Source organism: Lepidochelys kempii, chromosome 7 (genome assembly GCF_965140265.1).
Source record: "Lepidochelys kempii isolate rLepKem1 chromosome 7, rLepKem1.hap2, whole genome shotgun sequence".
NCBI classification, from domain to species: Eukaryota; Metazoa; Chordata; order Testudines; family Cheloniidae; genus Lepidochelys; species Lepidochelys kempii.
This window is the reverse complement of record NC_133262.1, coordinates 4,749,630-4,771,752: the sequence shown is the minus strand read 5'-3', so window position 1 is coordinate 4,771,752 and position 22,123 is coordinate 4,749,630. Positions and strand designations below refer to the sequence as shown.

At 42.3% G+C, this 22,123-nt stretch overlaps 1 protein-coding gene across 6 annotated transcripts in view; it reads left to right on the top strand.

The window, feature by feature from the left end:
- The window catches only part of CADPS (calcium dependent secretion activator), a 389,515-nt gene that overhangs the window by 340,584 nt on the left and 26,808 nt on the right, over positions 1–22,123 (top strand). For all 6 annotated transcript variants that reach the window (XM_073350983.1, XM_073350980.1, XM_073350977.1 and 3 more), the window contains 4 exons: positions 1,816–1,890; positions 3,507–3,590; positions 14,301–14,333; positions 18,596–18,703. In XM_073350983.1, coding sequence (XP_073207084.1) covers positions 1,816–1,890; positions 3,507–3,590; positions 14,301–14,333; positions 18,596–18,703 — 300 coding nt within the window. The remainder of the gene's footprint in view (positions 1–1,815; positions 1,891–3,506; positions 3,591–14,300; positions 14,334–18,595; positions 18,704–22,123) is intronic.

Here is a 22,123-nt window from a genome sequence, read left to right as displayed (position 1 = left end):
AGCAGCTCAAACTACCTAGTAAATAGAAACTACTTAGTAAATGTTGAGGGACCAGTGTCCAACACTTTTAATTGCCCTCATGGCCTTTGTTTTCCCAAAGCATGATTAGTGTTTACAGCAGATTTGTCTCTTTCAATGTCATTTGATGTTAACCTTTTAAAACAATATTAGTGCAAACAAGGGACTAAGATCAATGCTTTACATTTTTTATTTAAAAATCAAATGTTTTATGTTGGAAAATATATATTTTTCAGTTTATTGAAGATAAGAATATGCTGTAGCTTTTTGATAATTAAATCCTCTAACTGAAGTTTTTCTACATTAGCCAAAAAATGTTTTGTATCTATTATAGCCAGACCACCTTGAACTGTGGTTGCATCAAAGCTCAAAAGCTAAGTGAGGTTTGGTCCAGTTGGTATTGGACGGGAGGTGCCGTGGAAAAACCTTGGTGCTCCAAGGACTGGTACTGGTCAATCAGTAGGTTTCCTGGGCACCAGTGCTGAACCAGTGGGCCAGAATGGTACTAGCAGGGTGGTACTGTGCTGATGGAGGTGCATGAGACGAAACACAGATCTTGATTCTGTTATGATCATGAAGGCATCAATTCAACAAGCATTTAAACAAGTGCTTAACTTTAAGCACTTGCTTCTGTGCCACTTAACTTGAACGCGTGCTAAAGGTCTGTGTCCACTGCGTCTGGAAATGAGCTTCCCAGCCCAGCACCACTGACTTGCACTAGTAGGCCTTGCACTAGTGCACTAAAAACAGCTGTTTAGACACCCCCGGCTTCAGAGCCCAGGCTCCAGCCTGAGCTGCAATGTCAAAGCAACATCTGCACAGCTATTCTTAGCGTGCTCACTCAAAACCCTGCTAGCCCACGTCTCGGGACCCAGGCTGGGAGCTCAGTCCCAGAGGCAGCACAGCCATACCCCAAGTGCTTTGCTGAAACGGAGCCTAACAGATTCTATAGCACAGGTGCTGCGGCGTTCCTCAAATGGTTCGGGATATTCCAGTTACGGCCTCTTTTCTTTCAAATGTCACCCTTACCATTCCTTCTGCAGAAGGCCATCACTGCCTTTCCTAAGCTCCAAGGGGGTGTGGCTGTGCCCTGGGAAAATTGCCACATTCTATCCCAGTGATGGCTGCATTTCAATAGGCAGTTAAATTATTCCTTTATAAAATGAATTAGTTAACATTGGTACAACACTGTAGAAAGCCCTAGGTGTAGTAAGTATTATATTTGTACACATGGGATATAAGGGCCAAAGACCCCCCTCTGACACACACGTTTAGTTCCTATCAGTGTTTAATTTCATAGAATCATAGAATATCAGGGTTGGAAGGGACCTCAGGAGGTCATCTAGTCCAACCCCCTGCTCAAAGCAGGACCAATCCCCAACTAAATCATCCCAGCCATGATTTTCTAGGGCTGAGCCCCGGCACCTCTGGGCTTGGCAGTTCATGGCTCCAGCACCTCTGGGCTTGCTGCATCAAGTATGAATGTAAAAAAAAATTGCTTGAGCCCTGGCACCAAATTAAGCACTGGCTTCTGTTGGTGTCAGTGAAGCTGCGTGCATATTTCAGAGGTTTGCCCATGCTTTGGAAGTGCGATCAGATTCTTCTGAATTAAAAATCCTGTATAAATGTAAGTGATTACGATCCACATCAGTGGAGCAGAGGGTAATAAACTGCTTGTTTCTTAGCTGATACTATTACAAATTCTATTTACCAAAGGAAGAGGCTAATAATCACAGTGCCATCACTTGGATCAATGCTAATATTTACCTCTGCCTTTTCTCTTTTTTTTTTTCTTAGCACCAGTACCATTCAAAAATAGATGAACTAATTGAAGAAACCGTCAAAGAAATGATAACACTCTTAGTGGCAAAGGTAACCTTCGGCTTCAGGTGAAATGATTCACTGTTAACATCACTTTTTTTTATATGTGCATTTCTATTAAAATGTGACACATTAAGAAGTTGAATTGGCTTATTGTTTCTCGCGGGAAAGATTGTGTATCACTCATTCCTTTCATCATGACTCTCTGATGATTGGGAGTTGCCTGGAATACAATACGCCGTTGAGCAGGATTGACAAACGGGGCCAAAAAAATACACAGTTTTTTAAGGAGGCATCTATGGATTTGTGTCCACCATCTTGTGTTCACAGACACCCACAGTCACGCACACAAACTGCACTCACTAGGGGGTGCTATTACATACTGATAGAAGGATTTCCCTCTGCATAGACCATGAAGACATCTGTCCCATTGACACACCAAACGCATGCAAAAAGTTGTCCTCATAAAATGTATTCTTGTTTGTAGGGGCTATTTTGAGGCTCATTTAACAAGTTGGTCAATGATGTTGTGGTACCAGGAAACATTCCAAGATGTCTATTTAGGTCGTGAGCTCTTTGGGACTCTACAGGCATATGAAAAGGAGTACTTGTGGCACCTTAGAGACTAACCAATTTATTTGAGCATAAGCTTCCGTGAGCTACAGCTCACTTCATCGGATGCATACTGTGGAAAATACAGAAGATGTTTTTATACACACAGACCATGTATAAAAACAGCTTCTGTATTTTCCACAGTATGCATCTGATGAAGTGAGCTGTAGCTCACGAAAGCTTATACTCAAATAAATTGGTTAGTCTCTAAGGTGCCACAAGTCCTCCTTTTCTTTTTGCGAATACAGACTAACACAGCTGTTACTCTGAAACCTGTCTACATGCATATGCAGCATCTAGCATGGTTCTGATCTTGGTTGGGGCAGTCTATGGCATTATGGTGCCAAGAAACACATTACAAAATATGTTCACTTGTATGGAAATTGATTTTTAATGAGAGTGGTCCGATATTTCAGATGCTTAAATTTAGATGTGCTCATCTCTCAGCTCTGAAATATCATGGCGATAAATACTAGGATAGATACATAAGTAGGTAGGATACATGTCCAAACTGCTTGTTCTCTAGTTTCAAACTGAGAGCAATATTGCAACCCAGATGTCAGCCATTACTGTTACTCAATGTGAAGACCTTTAAACATAGTCTCCCAACATATGCCAGTCTGAGTCTCCAGCAAGACAGACCACATGGCACCTCCTTGATCCCTCTCACTGGGAGCATGAGCCATCTGACCTCCCCTCTTAGGAGCGGGTGTTCATTGGCTCCCACTAGAGGGAGCACAAGCTCTCCAACATTACCCAGAAAGGAGACAAGGTTACCAATATCATCCGAGTGATTTATATCATTAGAGGTAAGCTGTGTAGTGCCAAAAAAGGTTTGTGACATTCATTCTTTGCATAAATGCTATGCAAGACATGGTTCTGAACTTAGAGCGCAGGTTATCGGTTATAGACAATCTGAGCTTGGTCCTGCTCTCACTTACATCATTGTAAACCTTGATTTTGTTGGCATTAATCCTGATTTAACCCATTATAAATTAGATCAGAATCTCTCCCTCTATGTTTAAAAGTGACTGAAATATTTTCCTTTTCAATAGTTTGTCACCATTCTGGAAGGAGTCCTGGCCAAACTGTCCAGATATGATGAAGGGACATTGTTTTCTTCTTTTTTGTCATTTACTGTAAGTAGAGAAAATCTGTTTCTTTTGTTTTTTTGTTTGGTTTCCTATGTTTTACTGTAAACTCATTCAGGTCTTCTAATAGATTATTTGGGGAATAACCCTTTCTTTCTATCCTATTTTAACACTGTAAGAGCTCAAAAAATAAGCAAACAGCTTACTACATACACACAAAGCTTAACGTAAATAGCTGATAACACTGGATTACCATGCTATAATAAAGTTAAAAGATATTCAAACACCATATTGTAGGAGAAAGGAAGAGTCTGGAGCACTGGGGCTGGCGCAAGACCTGAGGCCTGAACTAGAGGCTGTGAACCAAAGTCAGGCCATGTATTAAAGCAGATCCTTACAAGTTTACTGTCCGGAACATGAACTTGACAAAGTTGCTGCTAGTGTTACTAAAACATAGGCACTCCTAAGAAGTACCAGGCAGTAGATATTTGCATATATACATTACAGAAGGCTAGTACAAATACACCCCAGTCTAGTACAAGGTAAGATAGTTTGACAGAATAATGAATAGCAGTGTTTTGTCCAAAATATCAGGAACAAGGTACAAGGGGAGGTAACAAACAGATGACATGAAAAGTGTGTAGTAGCACGTAACTTGTTTGTCTCGTTCTATAAGTGTTGGCGGTACCTCGCCTTAATCCTTTATGTGGCCAAGGGGACAACAGAAACTCCCACTGCTGACTGAGCCTCCCCTTGCCACAGGGCACTCATATTAATGTACTTGTGCAAGTTGTGTGAGTTGTTAGGACTGTGCGTTGAGGGCAATAAACCTGGCCCAGTGCCTTTGTCACCCAACTGTACCTATGGTCTTTCTCTATGAGTAACATCGAGGTCTGCTGAGCTAGCAGGCTGCGGTCTCTGCTAGTGCTAATAACTCCGGAGCTCCAAGGACAGAAGTACTGAGCAGCTGTAACAGCTTAGGAGCCTTGAGAGCATGCCTCAGCAACAACATTCCACCTTTCTACACGTTAGGTGTTGGAGCTACTCTTCCGAGCAACGTTTGAAGGGAATGGGGATTGCACTATTTGTCTAACTTTCATAGTCAAAAGAAGGGTTATCACATATGTGTTTCAAACCCTACCATCATTAGCAGCTGTGGTGCACGTTTCAAGAAGCAATATAATGTGAAACTTGGACAGTCCCATATTGCTTCTGAAAGAAGAGAGGATAGGAAAATAATGGCATGAGGGTATAAATTCTCAGCATTGTGCACCGAGCCTCTGAAACCACATTTCATTTCTAAGAAACATCGCAGAGCTAAAACACTGCTTCTCCCACTGAACGTTGACCTGTAATGTTGACTGCTTTTCTGCAACAGAATGGATGTGAATGGTATTCTTGTATGAATACAGTTTACAAATCTTGTCGTGTTAGCAACTAAGTTTTATCAGTGCCAAGCTGTATTACCCATTTGTTTTGATAACTGCAGAGGAAAGACACACAAGGGCCAATTTTCAAAGGTCCTCTGAAAATGGACCCCATAAAATTTGCAAGGACATCTCTTTGCAACACTAAAACTTTTCATGTGGGCTTAAAAACAGGTTTTATGTTTTTGACCTGATGACCTGTTGAGGTCCCTTCCAGCCCTTCATTTCTATTTTTCTGTGACTCTATTTCTACTCCCAAATGGCTGCACAAATACCTCCTTTGCACCTACCTATGTGTGTGAATAATTTTGTGAATGTGCTTTGGAAACTTCTTTGAAAATTTGGCCCATCAGGCCCCATTACAAACACACGTAAAGCCTCTGTATCTTGTAATCACTAGTAATTCAACTGAGAGTGGGCAGGAGACCTCACGCTCATTACCATTACACATTATCAATATTCTCACATGTAGAGTTCATCCCATGACCTAATAGTACTGGTATGACCTCTCATTCCACAGGCCTCTATGAAATCATTTAAGTATGAATTTCATGTCTCGGCCAGATTTCCCTGGACCAGGATTTGTATTCTCCCATCTCAAATTTCTGGGAATTTTAGAAGAAGTAAGACCACGTACAGCTCCCACTCATCTCGTTGTCACCAGCACAGCTCCCTCGGTGTCACTGACCTTGGTGGGACTGTAGAGTCGTGTTTGCCGTGAAGAGATCTTCCGCAATATCTTGCAGTTGATTCATCACGAACTGACTGTCCCTGTAAACTCAGGCATGCGTGCCTTCTCCCTTCTCTTTTGTTTAACTCTGTGAGACTAATCCCCCCTTTCTTTGTGTTTCGGTGGTTCTTTGTCCCATTTTCCCTTGTCCTGTTGCTTCCCCCTCACTGCCCTAGAATCCCCTTGAACACACCAGTGTCGTTAGAACAAAACCACGGGCAGCGTTCGTTTTCAGCAGGAGTCCCTCTCTTGCAGAGAGGGGTGGCGGGCTGAGGCTGGCTGTCTTCCTTCATCTGAGTGCGCCTTGCAGAAGAGTCTGAGCGTGCTCCTGTGCCAACGGCAGAGGTTGTGGAGGCGGCAGATTTTCAGGCATCGGAAGAGCCAGCGTCAGCCTGGGTAGACAGTGCAATGTGCAATTCTTCCTTCTCTGCGAATCCCAGCTGCTCCTTGGTGGATGCTGCATCTCTCACACCACATCACACTGTTTACACTGAATGGTTTGGCGTGTGCTGTTCCCTTCTACTGCTGTGTGAATGGAATCCCTATCTCCATGTCGGAATTGCCAAGAGCAATGGGAGGAGGAAGGATATTTGGATTTCGACCAAGTGGCTGCGGCTTGATTAAGCCGTGGAACTGTACGCAGGATGACTACTGGGAGGCAACCTGTCCTGGCAGCTGTGGAAGGGGAGAAGGCAATGGCCACCCCAAGCTGTCACCAGCATTCCCCATTTTCGATGTCTAAAAACCAAACCGGGCTTAACTTACCCTCTTAAAACCAAGGCTTGCCGCCCTGTGCCAGCTGCTGCATGAAGAAACCACTGACTCTCACGTGAGATCTCGGGTCTTCTCGCAAAGCCTCTCCCCTGTGCTCCGAAGGAGGTTTGGTGCAATTTGTAGAGAAATGGGAAAAACCCCAATGTCTTTGTGTTTGGATAAACCAGCCAGCACCACCCAATATACTTATTGTCCCTTCAACCTGTGCCCACTGCCATGGATGTCACTAGGCTTCAGGCTAGCTGATGTACCCTATCTATATCGGTACAATCAGCTCTCAGCCCACATGGAGAACCCACAGTGAACACATCTGCTGTGACATCCAAGAGATGCACGCTGTCGGGATGAAAGAGTCTGGGGCAGCCATGGACAATGCTTTCATGCTTCAGCACCGAGCCCTCAGCTGCATGGGCAAATGATCTCATAACGCAGTAAATGCCCCCAACCTTCTCCCAGGCAAGCCTTGAAACCATGCAGGGTTGGAACTCAGACCATACCTGTGGATTGGATGGAAAGAGGAGTCTCGGGTCTCTGGAGAAGGATGGGCATGTTGGATATGCACCAGTAAAGAATTAATGCAGACAGGTAGTTCCCTAGCAGCATTGTTCTAAAGGTGTAGGGTTGATTAAAGCGTGGTGAGGTGGGCAGTGCAAACTGGCCAGAGGTGCAGGGCACCTTTGCACCCCACTGAGAATAACACAGGCCCTGGCTGGCTGAAAATACTAATAATTTTGAAGCTGCGGGAGAACAGGGAGCAAGTTTGGTGGCAGTAGCAGGAGGGACAAAGCAGGGAGAGCCTGTTGAGACACAGTGACCCAGCAAGTGGAGGATGGCTTAGGCTGATCAGCTGGTGGGGAAGTGGGTGCTGGCATGCACTGGCAATGCTGATGCTGTGGGCAGGGAAGGGTGTCTGCAGGAAGAGTATTGGTGCAGGGGAGATCTCCTGACCACCGGTCAGATGTAAGCACGGCCAAGCACAGGTCTTAGGAGGGAGGCCAGGGGGAAAGGAAAGTTATATCCAGGAGGAAGTTGAGGAGCAGGGAGGCCAGGGGGAAAGGAGAGTTATATCCAGGAGGAAGTTCAGGATCAGTGAAGCCTTCCTGGACACTGCTCAGTTGTAGCATGTCAAGGGGACAGGAGAATGATCTGTCCAGGAGGGCAGGGGAGCTTGGGTATTCCCCCAAATCGAGCGTGGTTCCCCGGCAACAGTGGCCAAGGAGTGGAAGGCAGTAAACAAGGGGAAACCCCCAAAGGCTGCACATCAGGGATCGGTTCTGGGTCTGGTTCTGTTCAATATCTTCCTCAATGAGTTAGATAATGGCATAGAGAGAACACTTATAAGGTTTGTGGACGATACCAAGCTAGGAGGGGTTGCAAGTGCTTTGGAGGGTAGGATTATAGTTCAAAATGATCTGGACAAACTGGAGAAATGGGCTGAAGTAAACAGGATGGAATTCAATAAGGACAAATGCAAAGTACTCCACTTAGGAAGGAACAATCAGTTGCACACATACAAAATGGGAAATGACTGCCTAGGAAGGAGTACTGCGGCAAGGGATCTGGGGGTCATAGTGGATCACAAGCTAAATATGAGTCAACAGTGTAACGCTGTTGCAAAAAAAGCGAACATCATTCTGGAATGTATTAGCAGGAGTACTGTAAGCAAGACACAAGAAGTAATTCTTCCGCTCTCCTCCGCGCTGATTAGGCCTCAACTGGAGTATTGTGACCAGTTCTGGGCGCCACATTTCAGGAAAGATGTGGACAAATTGGAGAAAGTCTAGAGAAGAGCAACAACAATTATTAAAGGTCTAGAAAACATGACCTATGAGGGATGATTGAAAAAATTGGGTTTGTTTAGTCTGGAAAGGAGAAGACTGAGAGGGAACATGATCACAGTTTTCAAATAGATAAAAGGTTGTTACAAGGACGAGGGAGAAGAATTGTTCTTCTTAACCTCTGAGGATAGGACGAGAAGCAATGGGCTTAAATTGCAGCACGGGCGGTTTAGGTTGGACATTAGGAAAAACTTCCAAGCTGTCAGTGGTTCGGCACTGGCATAAATTGCCCAGGGAGGCTGTGGAATCTCCATCATTGGGGATTTTGAAGAGCAGGTGGGACAAACACCTGTCAGGGACGGTCTAGATAATACTTAGTCCTGCCATGATGACCTCTCGAGGTCCCTTCCAGTTCTGTGATTTTATGATCAATAAGGAGGGTGGATGAGCTGGCTGCTCTTAGCAGAGAACCCCAGTGCAGAGCAGCAACAATGTGCATCTGACAGCAGGGAGGGGTGGGCAGGAAATGTCCCCGTGCCACCTTTATTGTGTTAGGCTGTGACTGAGGACAGCGCTAAAGCACTTGCTTCACATAGTCACTGAAATCCTGCTCTGGTAGAGAGAGCTCCTGAATCGGGGTTTGAGAGAGTTTAGAGGTATTCTAATGAAGCTGTTTCCCATACCCCCAGCGTGGGGGTGGGCCCAGTCCTGCACTGCGCGGAGCTTCTTCGACGCCCACTGGCCTCACTGGGGCACTCCTCACGCTGCAGGATTGAGCTGTATCTTCTTGGGCAGGGAAGGTGCCTGTTTTCTGTGTGTGGTATTTGCAATGACAGAAAGAGAAGCTATCGCTCATTGCAGCAGAGTAGTGCTGCCTGCCGTGTCCTTGCCCTGTGTGAACAAATAAAACAAAGCGCTGTGATCCAAGCATTTTAATTCTAGGAAGCAGCAATCTTCCTCCCCCTCCTACCAACTCCTTCCAGCTTATGTTTTCCAGTCTCAGAAATGGCATGTGCTCCGGGGTCTTCTGACAGACAGTTTTATCACCTAGTAGGAAATCCTTATTTTCAATTCTTGCCTTGAAATTCAATATTAACTTAATACATCAGCTGTAAAGTTCTCACTAGCCGCCTCATTATAAAGAGCTTCAGAATGAAAATATCCTTCTACATTTAGCCAGGCTTTTTTTTTTTTTTTTTTTTACAGTCAAATGTTTCTCAGTGTCGGCAGCCCAGTCGTTTGATGGGCATCTGTCTGTGACGTTCCACTGAGTCACAAGCAATGGCAGGTGTTTACTCTGGATGGCCTCTTTCATTGAGCAGCAAAGAATTACAGCGATGTTAATTAAAACTAAAGAGCGTATATTGCCCAAGGGGGAGATGGAAAAGATCTCATCTTTGTTCTTCACAAATTTTTATGGTAAACTGAGACATTTCAGGGAAAAATCACATTTCTGAAAAACTGCAGCCTAGCAAAATTCGCACGCCGTCTGGTTGTTTGGAAACTTCACTAAATGTAGCCAAATCTTACTTTAGAGAAAAACAAGTCATTATTCACTTTGTTTTTTAAAAAAGAAAAAAAAAGACTTAGCTTTTTCTGGGTGGAGGGGAGATTGTGGAAGGAAGACTGAATTATTTTCATTACATCTTTCCTTGGGGAGGAAGGATGGTCCCATGATTAGATGCTAGTCCAAGATTTAAGACAACCAGGTTCAAGTCCCTGGTCAATGGGAGACTCCCTTTGGGTACGTCTACACAGCCCGCAGCCCTGAGCCATCGAACCCAGGTCGGCAAAGTCGGGCTAGCACTGCTGTGCTGAAAATAGCTATGCGGCAGCTCAGGCTCCAGTCGGCTCCTTCATCTGTCCAAGTCAATGGCAAAGCTTCCATTGCCACCCGCGGTGCTGGAGCCAGCTCATTGGTTGACCAGTGGGGACTGTAGCACCATCCTATCTCCGCAGGGGGTGGTGAGGATGAATACACTGAAGATTGTGAAGTGCGGCAGGCCATGTCAATACCACAGAGAGACCGAACCATTTATTTTTGCTGTAGTTCCGTGTCTTGTCACTTCTGGCATTTCTTTTTATGAGTTTCAGTCCTTAAAGCCAGAAGGGCTCATTCCGCACATCCATTCGGAGCCTCCTGGACGATGCAGGCCAGAGAACCTCACTCAGTAATTCCTGCATCGAACCCACTGGTACAGCTAGAGCTGTTTCACTTGTCATTTTAAACTTTTAAAAGGACTGCAGGTGACTCTTGTGCCCATTTTGAGATCTGGTGGGCTGGCTTTTTGTGTCCTTATAATTGTACCCAGGTAGTTCCAGGCCCACTAGTGGGGTTTTTAAAATATCCAGGGCTTGCCCCTGTTCTTTCACCCCAGTTTGGGTGTCTCAGTGCTGAAAATGCTTGAAATGTTACCCTCAGCAGTCACCACTGCTCTGGTCTTTTGTATCGCCTCGTTTTGCTTAATTTTTCACACACACGCACCTCACACACTCCATACAAATACATCCACCCACTCACACATTCTGTCTCACACATACAGTCAGCCCCTCATTCAGGACACATAATTTATTCATCCCAAGATGCAACTGTGTGCGTGTTATATTTAGGCTGTTTTAATGGTAGCTTTAGAAATATTTAAAAAGCAGGTGAGCTTTTACACCCAAACAAGGATGGTGAGCCCGTGCTTATCCTAATTAAAAGCATAAGCTTCATGGAAGATCTCAGCTGTGAGCCTTCCCTTATGATACGGTTGTAAGAGGGTCTCTCTCTATCCAGCTTGGAATTGCTCAGGTTGAAAAGTTGAACCTGAAACTCATGGAGCTCTTGTATCCTTTGCCAGCTATGGCTGACATACAGGCTTACACGTTATGTATTATGAAGGGCAGCAGAGAAGTAGCAAGTGTTTTGGGTCTTGTAATTGTCAGATATCTGGAAACGTACCACAGCCTCCAGATTGTCAACATGATCTTTAAATGTGAGCTTTGAAGAGGAGAACATAAGAAAATTATCCAATGGACTGTTGGCATCCTGAAAGGCAGGAATGCGCCTTGATCATAACCTTTAGGGCTGTCCCCAGACTACACACGCTCTGCAACCTATGGATTTGCCCTGTAATCCTCTTCAATGTCAGGGCCAGTTGAGAGGAAGAAAAAAGATCTCCCCATCCAGACACCAGCAGCAAAAGCAGAGTGGAAAAACATGGGTGCCCCCTTCAGCAGCTTGGGACCCTACTCTTGCATCGTGCTCTACAAATGGAAAAGCCATCCCTGCCATTTGTCATGCAAGCTGGTTAAAAAAGCCAAGTAAAGGATAAACATCATCCCCCACTCCCAGAGAGGGGCTAAGGATTGTGTGAGTTCCGATAGAAAGATGCATTATTGTTCACTTATATTTAGCTTTTCCCTCAGCGTTTTTCATACTCCGACAGCTCTTCTTTCCTGGAACTGATTGCAAAATCTCTGAGGCAGAAGCTGTTGAAATGGAAGCTGCACACATTGAAGCTACTTGTGGTGGGATTGTCAGTTTCTGCCACTATGTTTTTCATTAAATTTTAATTTAAATTAGGGCTGTCAAGTGATTAAAAAAATTAATCATGATTAATCACATTGTTAAACAATAATAGAATACGGTTTGTGAATGTTTTTCTACATTTTCAAATATATTGATTTCAGTTACAACACAGAATACAAAGTGTACGGTGCTCATTTATATTTATTTTTTATTACAAATATTTTCCCTGTAAAAACAAAACAAAGAGTATTTTTCAATTCCCCCATTACAAGTACTGTAGCGCAATCTCTTTATCATGAAAGTTGAACTTACAAATGTAGAATTATGTACAAAAAATAACTTTGCATTGTAAAATAAAACATTGTAAAATAAAACTTTAGAGCCTACAAGTCCATGCAATTCTGCTTCAGTCAATCACTCAGACACACAAACTTGGTTACAATTTGCAGGAGATAATGCTGCCTGCTTCTTGTTTACAGTGTCACCTGAAAGTGAGAACAGGCATTTGCATGCCACTGTTGTAGCTGGCATCACAAGATATTTATATGCCAGATGCGCTAAACATTCATATGTCCCTCCATCTTCAACCACCATTCCACAGGACATGTGTCCATGCTGATGAAGGGTTCTGCTCAATAACGATCCAAAGCAGGGCAGACCGATGCATGTTCATTTTCATCATCTGAGTCAGATGCCACCAGCAGAAGGTTGATTTTCTTTTTTTGGTGGTTCGGGTTCTATAGTTTCCGCTTCTGAGTGTTGCTCTTTTTAGACTTCTGAAAGCATGCGCCACACCTCGTCCCTCTCAGATTTTGGAAGGCACTTCAGATTCTTAAACCTTGGGTCGAGTGCTGTAGCTATTTTTAGAAATCTCACATTGGTATCTTCTTTGCGTTTTATCAAGTCTGCTGTGAAAGTGTTCTTAAAACAAACATGTGCTGGGTCATCATCCGAGATGGCTATAACATGAAATATATGCAGAATGTGGGTAAAACAGAGCCGAAGACAAACAGTTCTCCCCCAAGGAGTTCAGTTACAAATGTAATTAGCGCATTATTTTTTAACGAGCATCATCAGCATGGAAGCATGGAATGGTGGCCGAAGCATGGAGGGGCATATGAATCTTTAGCATGTCTGGCACATAAATACCTTGCAGTGTTACAAAAGTGCCATGCCAACGCCTGTTCTCACTTTCAGGTGACATTGTAAATAAGAAGCAGGCAGCAGCATCTCCTGTAAATGTAAACAAACTTGTTTGTCTTGGCAATTGGCTGAACAAGAAGTAGGACTGAGTGGACTGTAGGCTCTAAAGTTTTACATTGTTTTGTTTTGAGTGCAGTTGTGTAACACAAAAAATCTACATTTGTAAGTTGCAATTTCATGATAAAGAGATTGCACTACAGTACTTCTATGAGGTGAATTGAAAAATAGGAGTTCTTTTGTTTATCATTTTACAGTGCAAATATTTGTAATAAAAATAACAATATAAAGTGAGTCCTGTACACTTTGTATTCTGTGTTGTAATAGAAATCAATATCCAAAAATATTTAATAAATTTCATTGGTATTCTATTGTTTAACAGTGTGATTAATTGCAATTAATTTTTTGAGTTAATTGCGGGAGCTAACTGTGATTAATTGGCAGCCCTAATTTAAATGTAACTTAAACTTTTGCATGAGCTTAGTCCCAGCTTGTCAGCTCTGAACTCCTCTGTCTGTGTGCCGAGGGCAGTCACAGTGCAGGCTTGCCTGGGCCTCCTCATCCACATGCCTCAGTGCTGTATTGGATGGAGAGTATTTGCATGCCTTGGCTGGCAGGGCTGGATCTGCCAGCAAGGGCTCCAGTGGTCTTGGATTTCCTTAGGATGTGGACAGTTGTTTACGTTGAACTGGAATGAGGCCATCAAGTTGTCATGCTGTGGTAACAACTTTTGGCTACTAGGTTTGCACTGATTCCACTGCCAATCCCTTGGGCCATCCATTCCTCCCAAAAACTGTTCACAAAAATACATTCCCCTGTCCTATTTCCAGTCACGTTAGCCAGCCAGCCTCCAGGACTCCTGTGTGTGCCCCAGCTCCACACCCCCACTCCGCTTGTCTGGGTACAACCTCCTCAGTGACCTAGGAGTTGTGCAGCTGAGGATACCTGCCTTAGCCACATAGATTAAAATCTGACTCATGTGGCATGAGAGTTGGGAACAAGGCCCTGCTTATTGGCAGCATTAAGCCCCCAGAGAAATAATGAAGTATCTACATTTCTGTAGGCCTTTTCCAGAATCCCTGTACTTCCCCCTGCTCATGGAGAAAAAGGAGAAGGAAAACTCCCACACCATCATCTGCTGCAATTTGTGCCTTAGCGACAGTAAAGCCACCCCTCTTGGGTTTTTCTTTTTAAACCACCTCTTTGAAACAGGAAATATATTGCTTTAGCATCAATTTTTCAATCAGCATCAAGTTGTACTAATGTTATCTGTAGATATTATTGTATGTATTAAACATCAACATTAGTCTGAAGTCTAGTTTTTTTCCTTTACAGGTGAAGGCGGCTTCCAAATACGTCGATGTACCTGTAAGCACAATTTAAACATTGCCTTCTGTCTTAATAATTTGCATTGTGGTTTGGTTTGACTGCACATGTAACAACCCCTCAATGTGGGTTGTCAGCTGCTATTGACCCCAGGACTTTCAGAGTGATAAGCAGAGGATTCTAACACTTGAGCTGAAAGGAGGACCTGCGGTAGCTGGTGTCAATATTAAACATTTATCCTATGGAGATCTGCAACTAGGCAGGGATACGTAACTAATGGACTTCACATAGTATCAGATAGGTACCGTATTTACACAAGGAACTTGGGTCACTACAAAAAATAACAGTGCATTCTGTAATCTTTTTATGTTCTATCGTTTTTTTCATTGAAATTTGCATATATAAAATAGAGTGTAATTTCAGAGAGAAAAGTCTAGAACGTGTTAGAGCTGAGCCAAAACATATCTAGCACACATGCTAGCCTGTTTTATTTTTATTCTTCTAATTGCTGGTATATTTTACACTTTCAGAAAATGCTTTTTGTTTTAAGTATAGGGAAATGGTGGTAAGTTATCAGTGTGTGTATATGGGAAACAGTGTTGTTGAAAATAAAAAATAACCAAATTTGCTCACGTTTACAGTTGTTAAAGAAAAATTGTACATTGGCTCCTCTAATTAGAGCTTAACACATAAGGAAGAAAGCCCTTCGAGATCTTAGATACAGTGCTTAGGTTGCCAGAAATTTACATTTAAATTGAGTTTAAGTGCAGTATATGAATGCTAGTTGGAGTTAGGGATTACTACTGGTAAATGAGGTTACATTTACAGACAGACTTTATGCTGAGTATTTACAAATAAAAACAAGTTTAGACTTAAATACATCAATCCAAATTCTGCACTCAGCCACACCAGTGTAAACTAACATAACTCCACAGAAATCAATGAAATGTACAAGTGGCCTTGAAAACATGCCAGGTTAGCTAGACAGGGTTACTTCAGTGTGTGTGTGACACACACCTCTTACTATGGAGGTGATACCCATGCGATAAATTGCAGAGTAATGTGATAAATTTGTTGTGCACCTAGGGTCTTACTCTAACATTCCAACCCTCTGAGGATCTTCAATCTTCAAATAGCCACTTCTAAAAAATCAACCTGGCTGAGGGTATGTCTGGGGGTGTGATTCCCAGCTCGAGGAGACATACTCACACGGGCATGGCTCAAGCTAGCGCACTAAAAACCAAATGTAGCCATGGCTCGCCACCCCAAATACGCACCTCGAGTCTCTGGTGGGCACACCCTTGGGGGAGTTAGCCCCTCCTGCCTCTCGCGCTGCTGCAGCAGCCTTCTAGTTTGAGCACACTAGCTCAATCAGAACTAGTGTGAGTAACGCATCCCCAGCTCCAAGTGTAGGTAACCCCAGAGAAGTGTTTCCATCTCCTTACCCCAGATGTGGAATTCCCCTCCCAAAGTACACCTGCCTTGGGTCCAGTATGGACAAGATTCAGTCCCAGGCAAGTAAGAGCATTTCTCTGCATAAAAATGTCCTGGCTTTAAAGTTTGGTGTCTCATGGCCCTTGAGGAATAGAAGTGGGCCATTTATAACACTGGGAAGGGGCAGCTTTTAGCCTCCCAGTGGAACTCAGCAGTCACCTGCATGTAGAAGAGCTTGAGATGTCTGACCTTAAAAATGTCTAGGCTTCTAAGTTACTGAGGCACATTTGGCAGTTTCAGCTGCTATGACTTCAGATACAGAAAAGCTTTTCAGGGGGCTGTCGGACTCCCTCAGAGCCCTGCCCAGTTGGACTGCCAGTGAGTATGGCATTCCGAGGTGGAGGGTTACAAGAAAGAGTCCCAGTAAAATAGTATATAACTCTCAAACATTTCCAAAATAGATTTTCCTGTAAAATAAACGATGATGTCATATAGTATCAAGGGTTTCTTGGCATTCCTTTGGGATGCCTTGCACAGTGCTCATGGCTTACCCTATGTGAGCAGTTCACTCCTACCTCATTTTAAATAAAACCTCTACACCCCACCATCAGCTCTTCTACACACACGTCCACCAATATACTTGTGCACGTGTGTGACCACATATTTGGGAGTGTTACCTGGACTCTGTTTTGTTTCAATTTTATGATCGCTCACTAAATATTACAACTAAATATTACAAGTGGTAATAATTACAACTGGTCCGATTAAGATTTGTCCACAGCGAGATGGTGCTGGATTCCATATTTCAACCTGTAATTAAGGTAGCTATGAAGAGCCTTTCTCTTTCCAGATCAGAAAATTAAGGGGCAAAATGCTCCTTGAAGAGTTCAAACAGCCCAGTTGTGTTTTCAAGGTAGAGAATGGAAAAGAAACATCAGAGCTACAACACCTCTTACAACATTGTCATTAATGTGCATTTTGTGTGATTGTATAGCAAAGCCAGCATCACATGGAGAGGACTGAGCTGTTCAGGAGGCATAAGGAAATAGATTTAAAATAACCCTTTATTCATAGATGTTTAGCTGATACATACTACCGTTTTGTGTGTGTGAAATGAGATGACACAATATATCTGCATGTAAATGTCAAAGAACAATATCTAACTGAAAGAAAGACTGTGTATTTTTGAGAAGAGTTCTCTGTGAATATAGGCTGCCACTTGTATCACAATGTGTCCTGAAGCTGGGAATCCATCGTTTAGTTAATATGGGCCAGATTATACTCACACACAGGTTTAATATTGGTGGAACCCCATTAACTTAGATGGAGTTAGCCTTCCTTTTCACCAGTGTAAGCAAAAGCAGCATCCACAGTAGCAGTGAGCCACAGTATCTCTAGGTGAAGTGCAGAGAAAACCATATTTGATTATGGGTTCCTTCTTTGGGAAAAGAGAACATATCCTGTTATTGAGCAGATAAGCCATCACTTACATCTAATTTCAGAAACTTGTTTTGTATCAAAAAACTGCAACACTTTTAGTGCCACCATGAAACTGGCACAATCAGCATGCTGAACATTGCTTCAAAGTATAACACTTGACTACTGCCGCATTTGTGTTGTCCTCACTGGTTTTCAAATTAATACCTTGTCATTGTTTCAGTAGGTGTTAAGAAATGTTACTGGCATCCCAAGGGCCAAGCATTGGCCCTTTGCTTGATAATTGTTTGCTTTATATTAAAAAACTACTTCCCCACTGCTTTCCAAACGGTCCTCATTTTCACCCTGGAAATTACACAGAAGTGTTAACTAACTTCAATTTACAGTGGCTGACAATCACATCTTAGAGAGAACCGATACTTTGTGATCTGAGGTAAATCACAGTAATGAAAACTAATGACACTCGTTATTAACCAACTTACAATGTGCCATGGAAATTTAAGGTTCTGTGGCAGGTCTTGTAATGACTCATGTTACAGTATTTTAATGGGTTTCCTTTGAGATCAGTTTGATTTCAACATATCAAGCAGTGTGAATTCAAAGGGTTTTTTAGTATATTTGTCCCTCTCCATCTACTTCAGTTGCAGCTTCCTTTAAAGAAAATATCAAAAGTATCACTGCCTTTCACAAATCTAATGTACTTATAAGTTAAGGTTTAAAACCAATGAATATATGTGGCGATATGTACAGATATAGCTATAGCTATAAGTATCCTAGAAATGTAGCACTGATTTAGACATGTTGGGAAATTAGCTGATTTATGATTTAACTAGTTTATTTTAAAATATAAGTCTATGTTCAAACTAAAGTCTAAGTTCTAAACAACAAAGAAATGTGATTTTGGTGTGAATAATAAAATGTTCATTGCTTACTGCACACCTTCTCGCACCTTAGGAGAGGAAACAAGAGACTAGGGCTGGGTGTTAGCTTTCTAACTTCATAGAACAGAGGGTTTGCATATAGAAGGTGACACTGAAAAACCCCCGCGTGATTTGTTGTTTCATTAATTAGGTCAACAATACCAAACATAGCATGAGAACTTCCTGGCATCAGTGTGTCAAGGAAAGGCTTTATTCATCTGAGTAGCTTCCCTCTAGGCAAAATAAGCAAGCGAGATAGTGTGTTTGCATGATCTTGTGCTGCACAGGCTGCATAGACAGAGTGGCTCGTTGGCTCTGCGGCATACAGAGCAGCCAGCCGTGGTATCACCCAAGTGTACCGTAGGTATCCACGGGGAGTGTGGTGCACAACAACAGTTTAAGGACAGCAGGGAGCTTGAGGAGAGAAACAACAGCAACAGGATTACATAAAGGAGCTGCCTTATATGAAGATGTTTATGTTTTTCTTTCTCTCTCTTCTTTTCTTCCATACAGAAGCCGGGGATGGATGTTGCTGATGCCTATGTGACATTTGTTCGCCACTCTCAGGATGTCTTGCGTGATAAGGTCAATGAGGAGATGTATATAGAAAGGTTATTTGATGTAAGTAAATGCCTTCTCCTCCTTGGAAACCAAGCAGGAGACTCCCCCAAAATGTGACAAAATAAGACAGGAGGATAAGTCACATTTTGAGAAAATTGATTGGTTATAGATTACAAAACAAAAAATCTTTCCTTTCCTTCTGACTAAGGCTCTTATCTGCTGTCCGCCTGCTCTAACTCTGTACTCTGATCTGCTGTGTCCTGGTCTTTATGTGTGTGGTTTGTAAGATAACAGCATCTTTTAAGCCAATACTTACTACGTTAAGTTTGTGAGAAATCTTCCTATAAGAGGAACATCTTGGTCATTGTTCTTAACATTAAAATCCGAGGCAATTTTATGACAGATGTGTTAGTCGGGGACCATCTCTTTGGTATGTTAAATTAATTGTTTCTGACTGCCCAGCACTCAAAACTTGAAAATGAACTCTGCTACATTTTTATATTTTAAAATAATAACCAAAAGGTAGCTGATAAAATCTGTGTTTTCATGCTTCAGAAGGACTATGTTGTGCACCAGATGTAAAAGCTATAATATGGTCTCCCTGGAGAAAATGGGATGGTTGCTCTAGTCAAAAGGACACAGATTTTTCGGGAGTTTTGTCCCCTTCCCACTCCGCCCCCTGCGCCAAATAATTGATAACCTGTAAAAGAGAACATTGACCTTGATGCCCAGCAGCCTACATTTACATTTATTTATTTATTATTATTATTCACATGCAACATATGAATGCATGTTAACTGATGTACCTGTCTCTCTCTCTGTTGCTTTTGTTGTGTGACACACTTTCTGTCCTTGTAGCTATTGTTCCCTGAAGGTTTTATGTTTATGGCAAGCACTTAACATTAGTGTTTCAGTCTCTTCTAGGATCTTTGTTTATATATTGATTTCTGTGACTGTGTGAAACAGCTTACATTCAAACTTTCTTGTCTTTCACCTCTCAGCAACTCATTCTTCAGTCTTCTGGCTCTAGAATTTTAATAACTTTATATGCTTTGTTTACTTACTCATTTGCTTCCACAGTGTGTAGGGAAGGCTTTTTTTTCCCCAATCAAACGCCTTCTTTACTTGATATTCTTCTTTCTTCACATTACCTTTCCCTTAGAAACCTCTTCTTACTTTGTAATTCCCACTCTTTCTTTCACTGATATCCTATCAGATTAAAATGGAACTTATCTCTCATGTCAAATGTTTTATCACATTATATCAAGTGGCATGAATTAGAGTCAAATAATCTTCCTGTGTACATCTACTAGCATGGCCCATATCCACTGAGAATGCCTCATTCATGCATAAAGCACACTAGTGACTCCTTAATGCTCTATGCGTGCTCAGTCTTCAAAGAATGTAAAGCACAGAGTGCGAGATATAAATCACCCATCCAGTAAGCACTGAAAAAAGGACACAGTCACTTCTATTTTGCAGCAGGTCCACTAGTGCATTGCATATCTATGTTGAATTTTATTCCAAAAGCAGTAAATTTTCAGAGATTAACTGGATTGTTCTTTTCAATGCCTTAGTTGCCTTTCCTTTGATCAGTTTCTTAAGATTTGCAGTTGTGTGGTTTTTAGAACTTTGTGTCATTAGCTCAAACTCTAAAAATCTATAACTGACCTGGGTATTTATTATCATACTTCGGATCATAAGACCATATTGTGGTTAAATTAGCAATTAAAAAAAAATAAGAATAACCTGTAGAAGGCAAAAGTACAGAATTGCTCCTCATCTTCCCCCCACACACACACACACACATTTTTCATAAACTATACTTTTCCTAACCTGTTAGGCAGGTAAATGATAAAGGATTGTATTAATGGTAATAAATCCTATAATATTTACATTTCTACATATATTTTTACATAACTGCGTGCAGCTGTCAAGGCATTGTGGAAGAGCAATTCACTTTTTGCTCTGATGTGTTAGCAATTCAGTTCTGGGACCAAATCCTGCTAACCTCATTCCTCTGTGTCTCACTCAAATGTATCTCCTCACATGAGTAAGGTGCACAGGAGTGGATCCTTTATTTAGGTATATGGAATTAGAATGCACTAGACTTTCAAAGGTAGCAATCTTAATTATTTAAAACTCTGTTTTAGCTCTCACTGTTGCAAAATGGTTTCAGAAAGAAATGCATATTTCCCAAGTTGAGCCCTAAGATAAAGGACAAGGTGGTGACCTCACTGACTGAACTCGTAAGTGCAGAACAATTAAATTGGGGCCCAATCCTGCACACCCTTAATACTGGGCACAGTGGTGAATGCTGGGTGATGGATAGCATGGTTCCCAGTGGTGAAGGGGTTCAGGATGGGGCCCTTCAATGTTAATTCACAGAAATCTCCATCACCTAGAAATGGTTTGTTGCAGTATCTGTCATTGAATTCTCCACATGCTGGGTTTCTACACTTTAGCAGCACAGCATCAGGTTGTGAACATTTTGGATTGTTTCAGTCAGTTTTCCTAAGTGTGCCCGGACCTCCACCCTATGGAAGTTGGTGATAAACGCCCATGGATTTTAAAGGGGGCAGCGTCACATCCATATTTTTTCTTTTCTTTTGTTTTCGTATACAGACATCTTGGTCCAGGCTTTACTCTCGGTTAGGCCCATGCAGCCAGACTTTGGCCGCTTTAGCTCACTGCGTTGTTCTGAAGCATGAGTAATAAAGCAAACCTGGTTGTGTATAAAACCTAGAATATTCTTAAAGTATTCAGCCCTTAATTTCATGGAACTAAACATTGTGGCCAACTAGTTTTATTTATCTTCTTCGTTAATCCCAGTGATCGATTTCTATAAAACTGTCAGGTTTGTCAAGGCTGTTTTTTTGGGTCCAGCAGGTACAATTTTAAGAAAGATGGAGAATGAATAATCAACATTTATATTATAAAATGGAAATATCCTTTTAAAAATATGTGGGGGCTGATTCTGCTCTCATGGTGTCAGTATATTTCAGGAGTGACACTCTTGCGGTCTGTGGAGTCGCAGCAGTGTGAGTGAGGCCAGAGTCCGATCAGAATTTGAAATCTGGACAGAGACATCAATTAACATTTTGCATGTCACAGCCTCAACTGGGATAAATAAACATAGCTCAATTTACCTTAATGCAGCTACGCCTATTTATTCCAGCTGAGAATCTGGCCCTACATTTTTAGTGTATCATGTTAACTCCCTTGCCATGTGTAGGGACCAGGCCAAAATCTTCCTTGTCACATGTGTGCTGCGACCCCATTGATTTCAGTGGGATTTCAGGATTGTCAAGAAGGATATAGGGATAGATCCTCCTTCCATGCAAGTCACTGGAAAAACTCCCATTGACTTGACTGGTGCAAAATCAAGCCCATAATTTGGTCCATTACATGTTCTATTTTTTTGTAGCACCTGGGGTTTTTTGGTTCCTCCCTCTTCTCACCTGGTATTTCCATTTATTT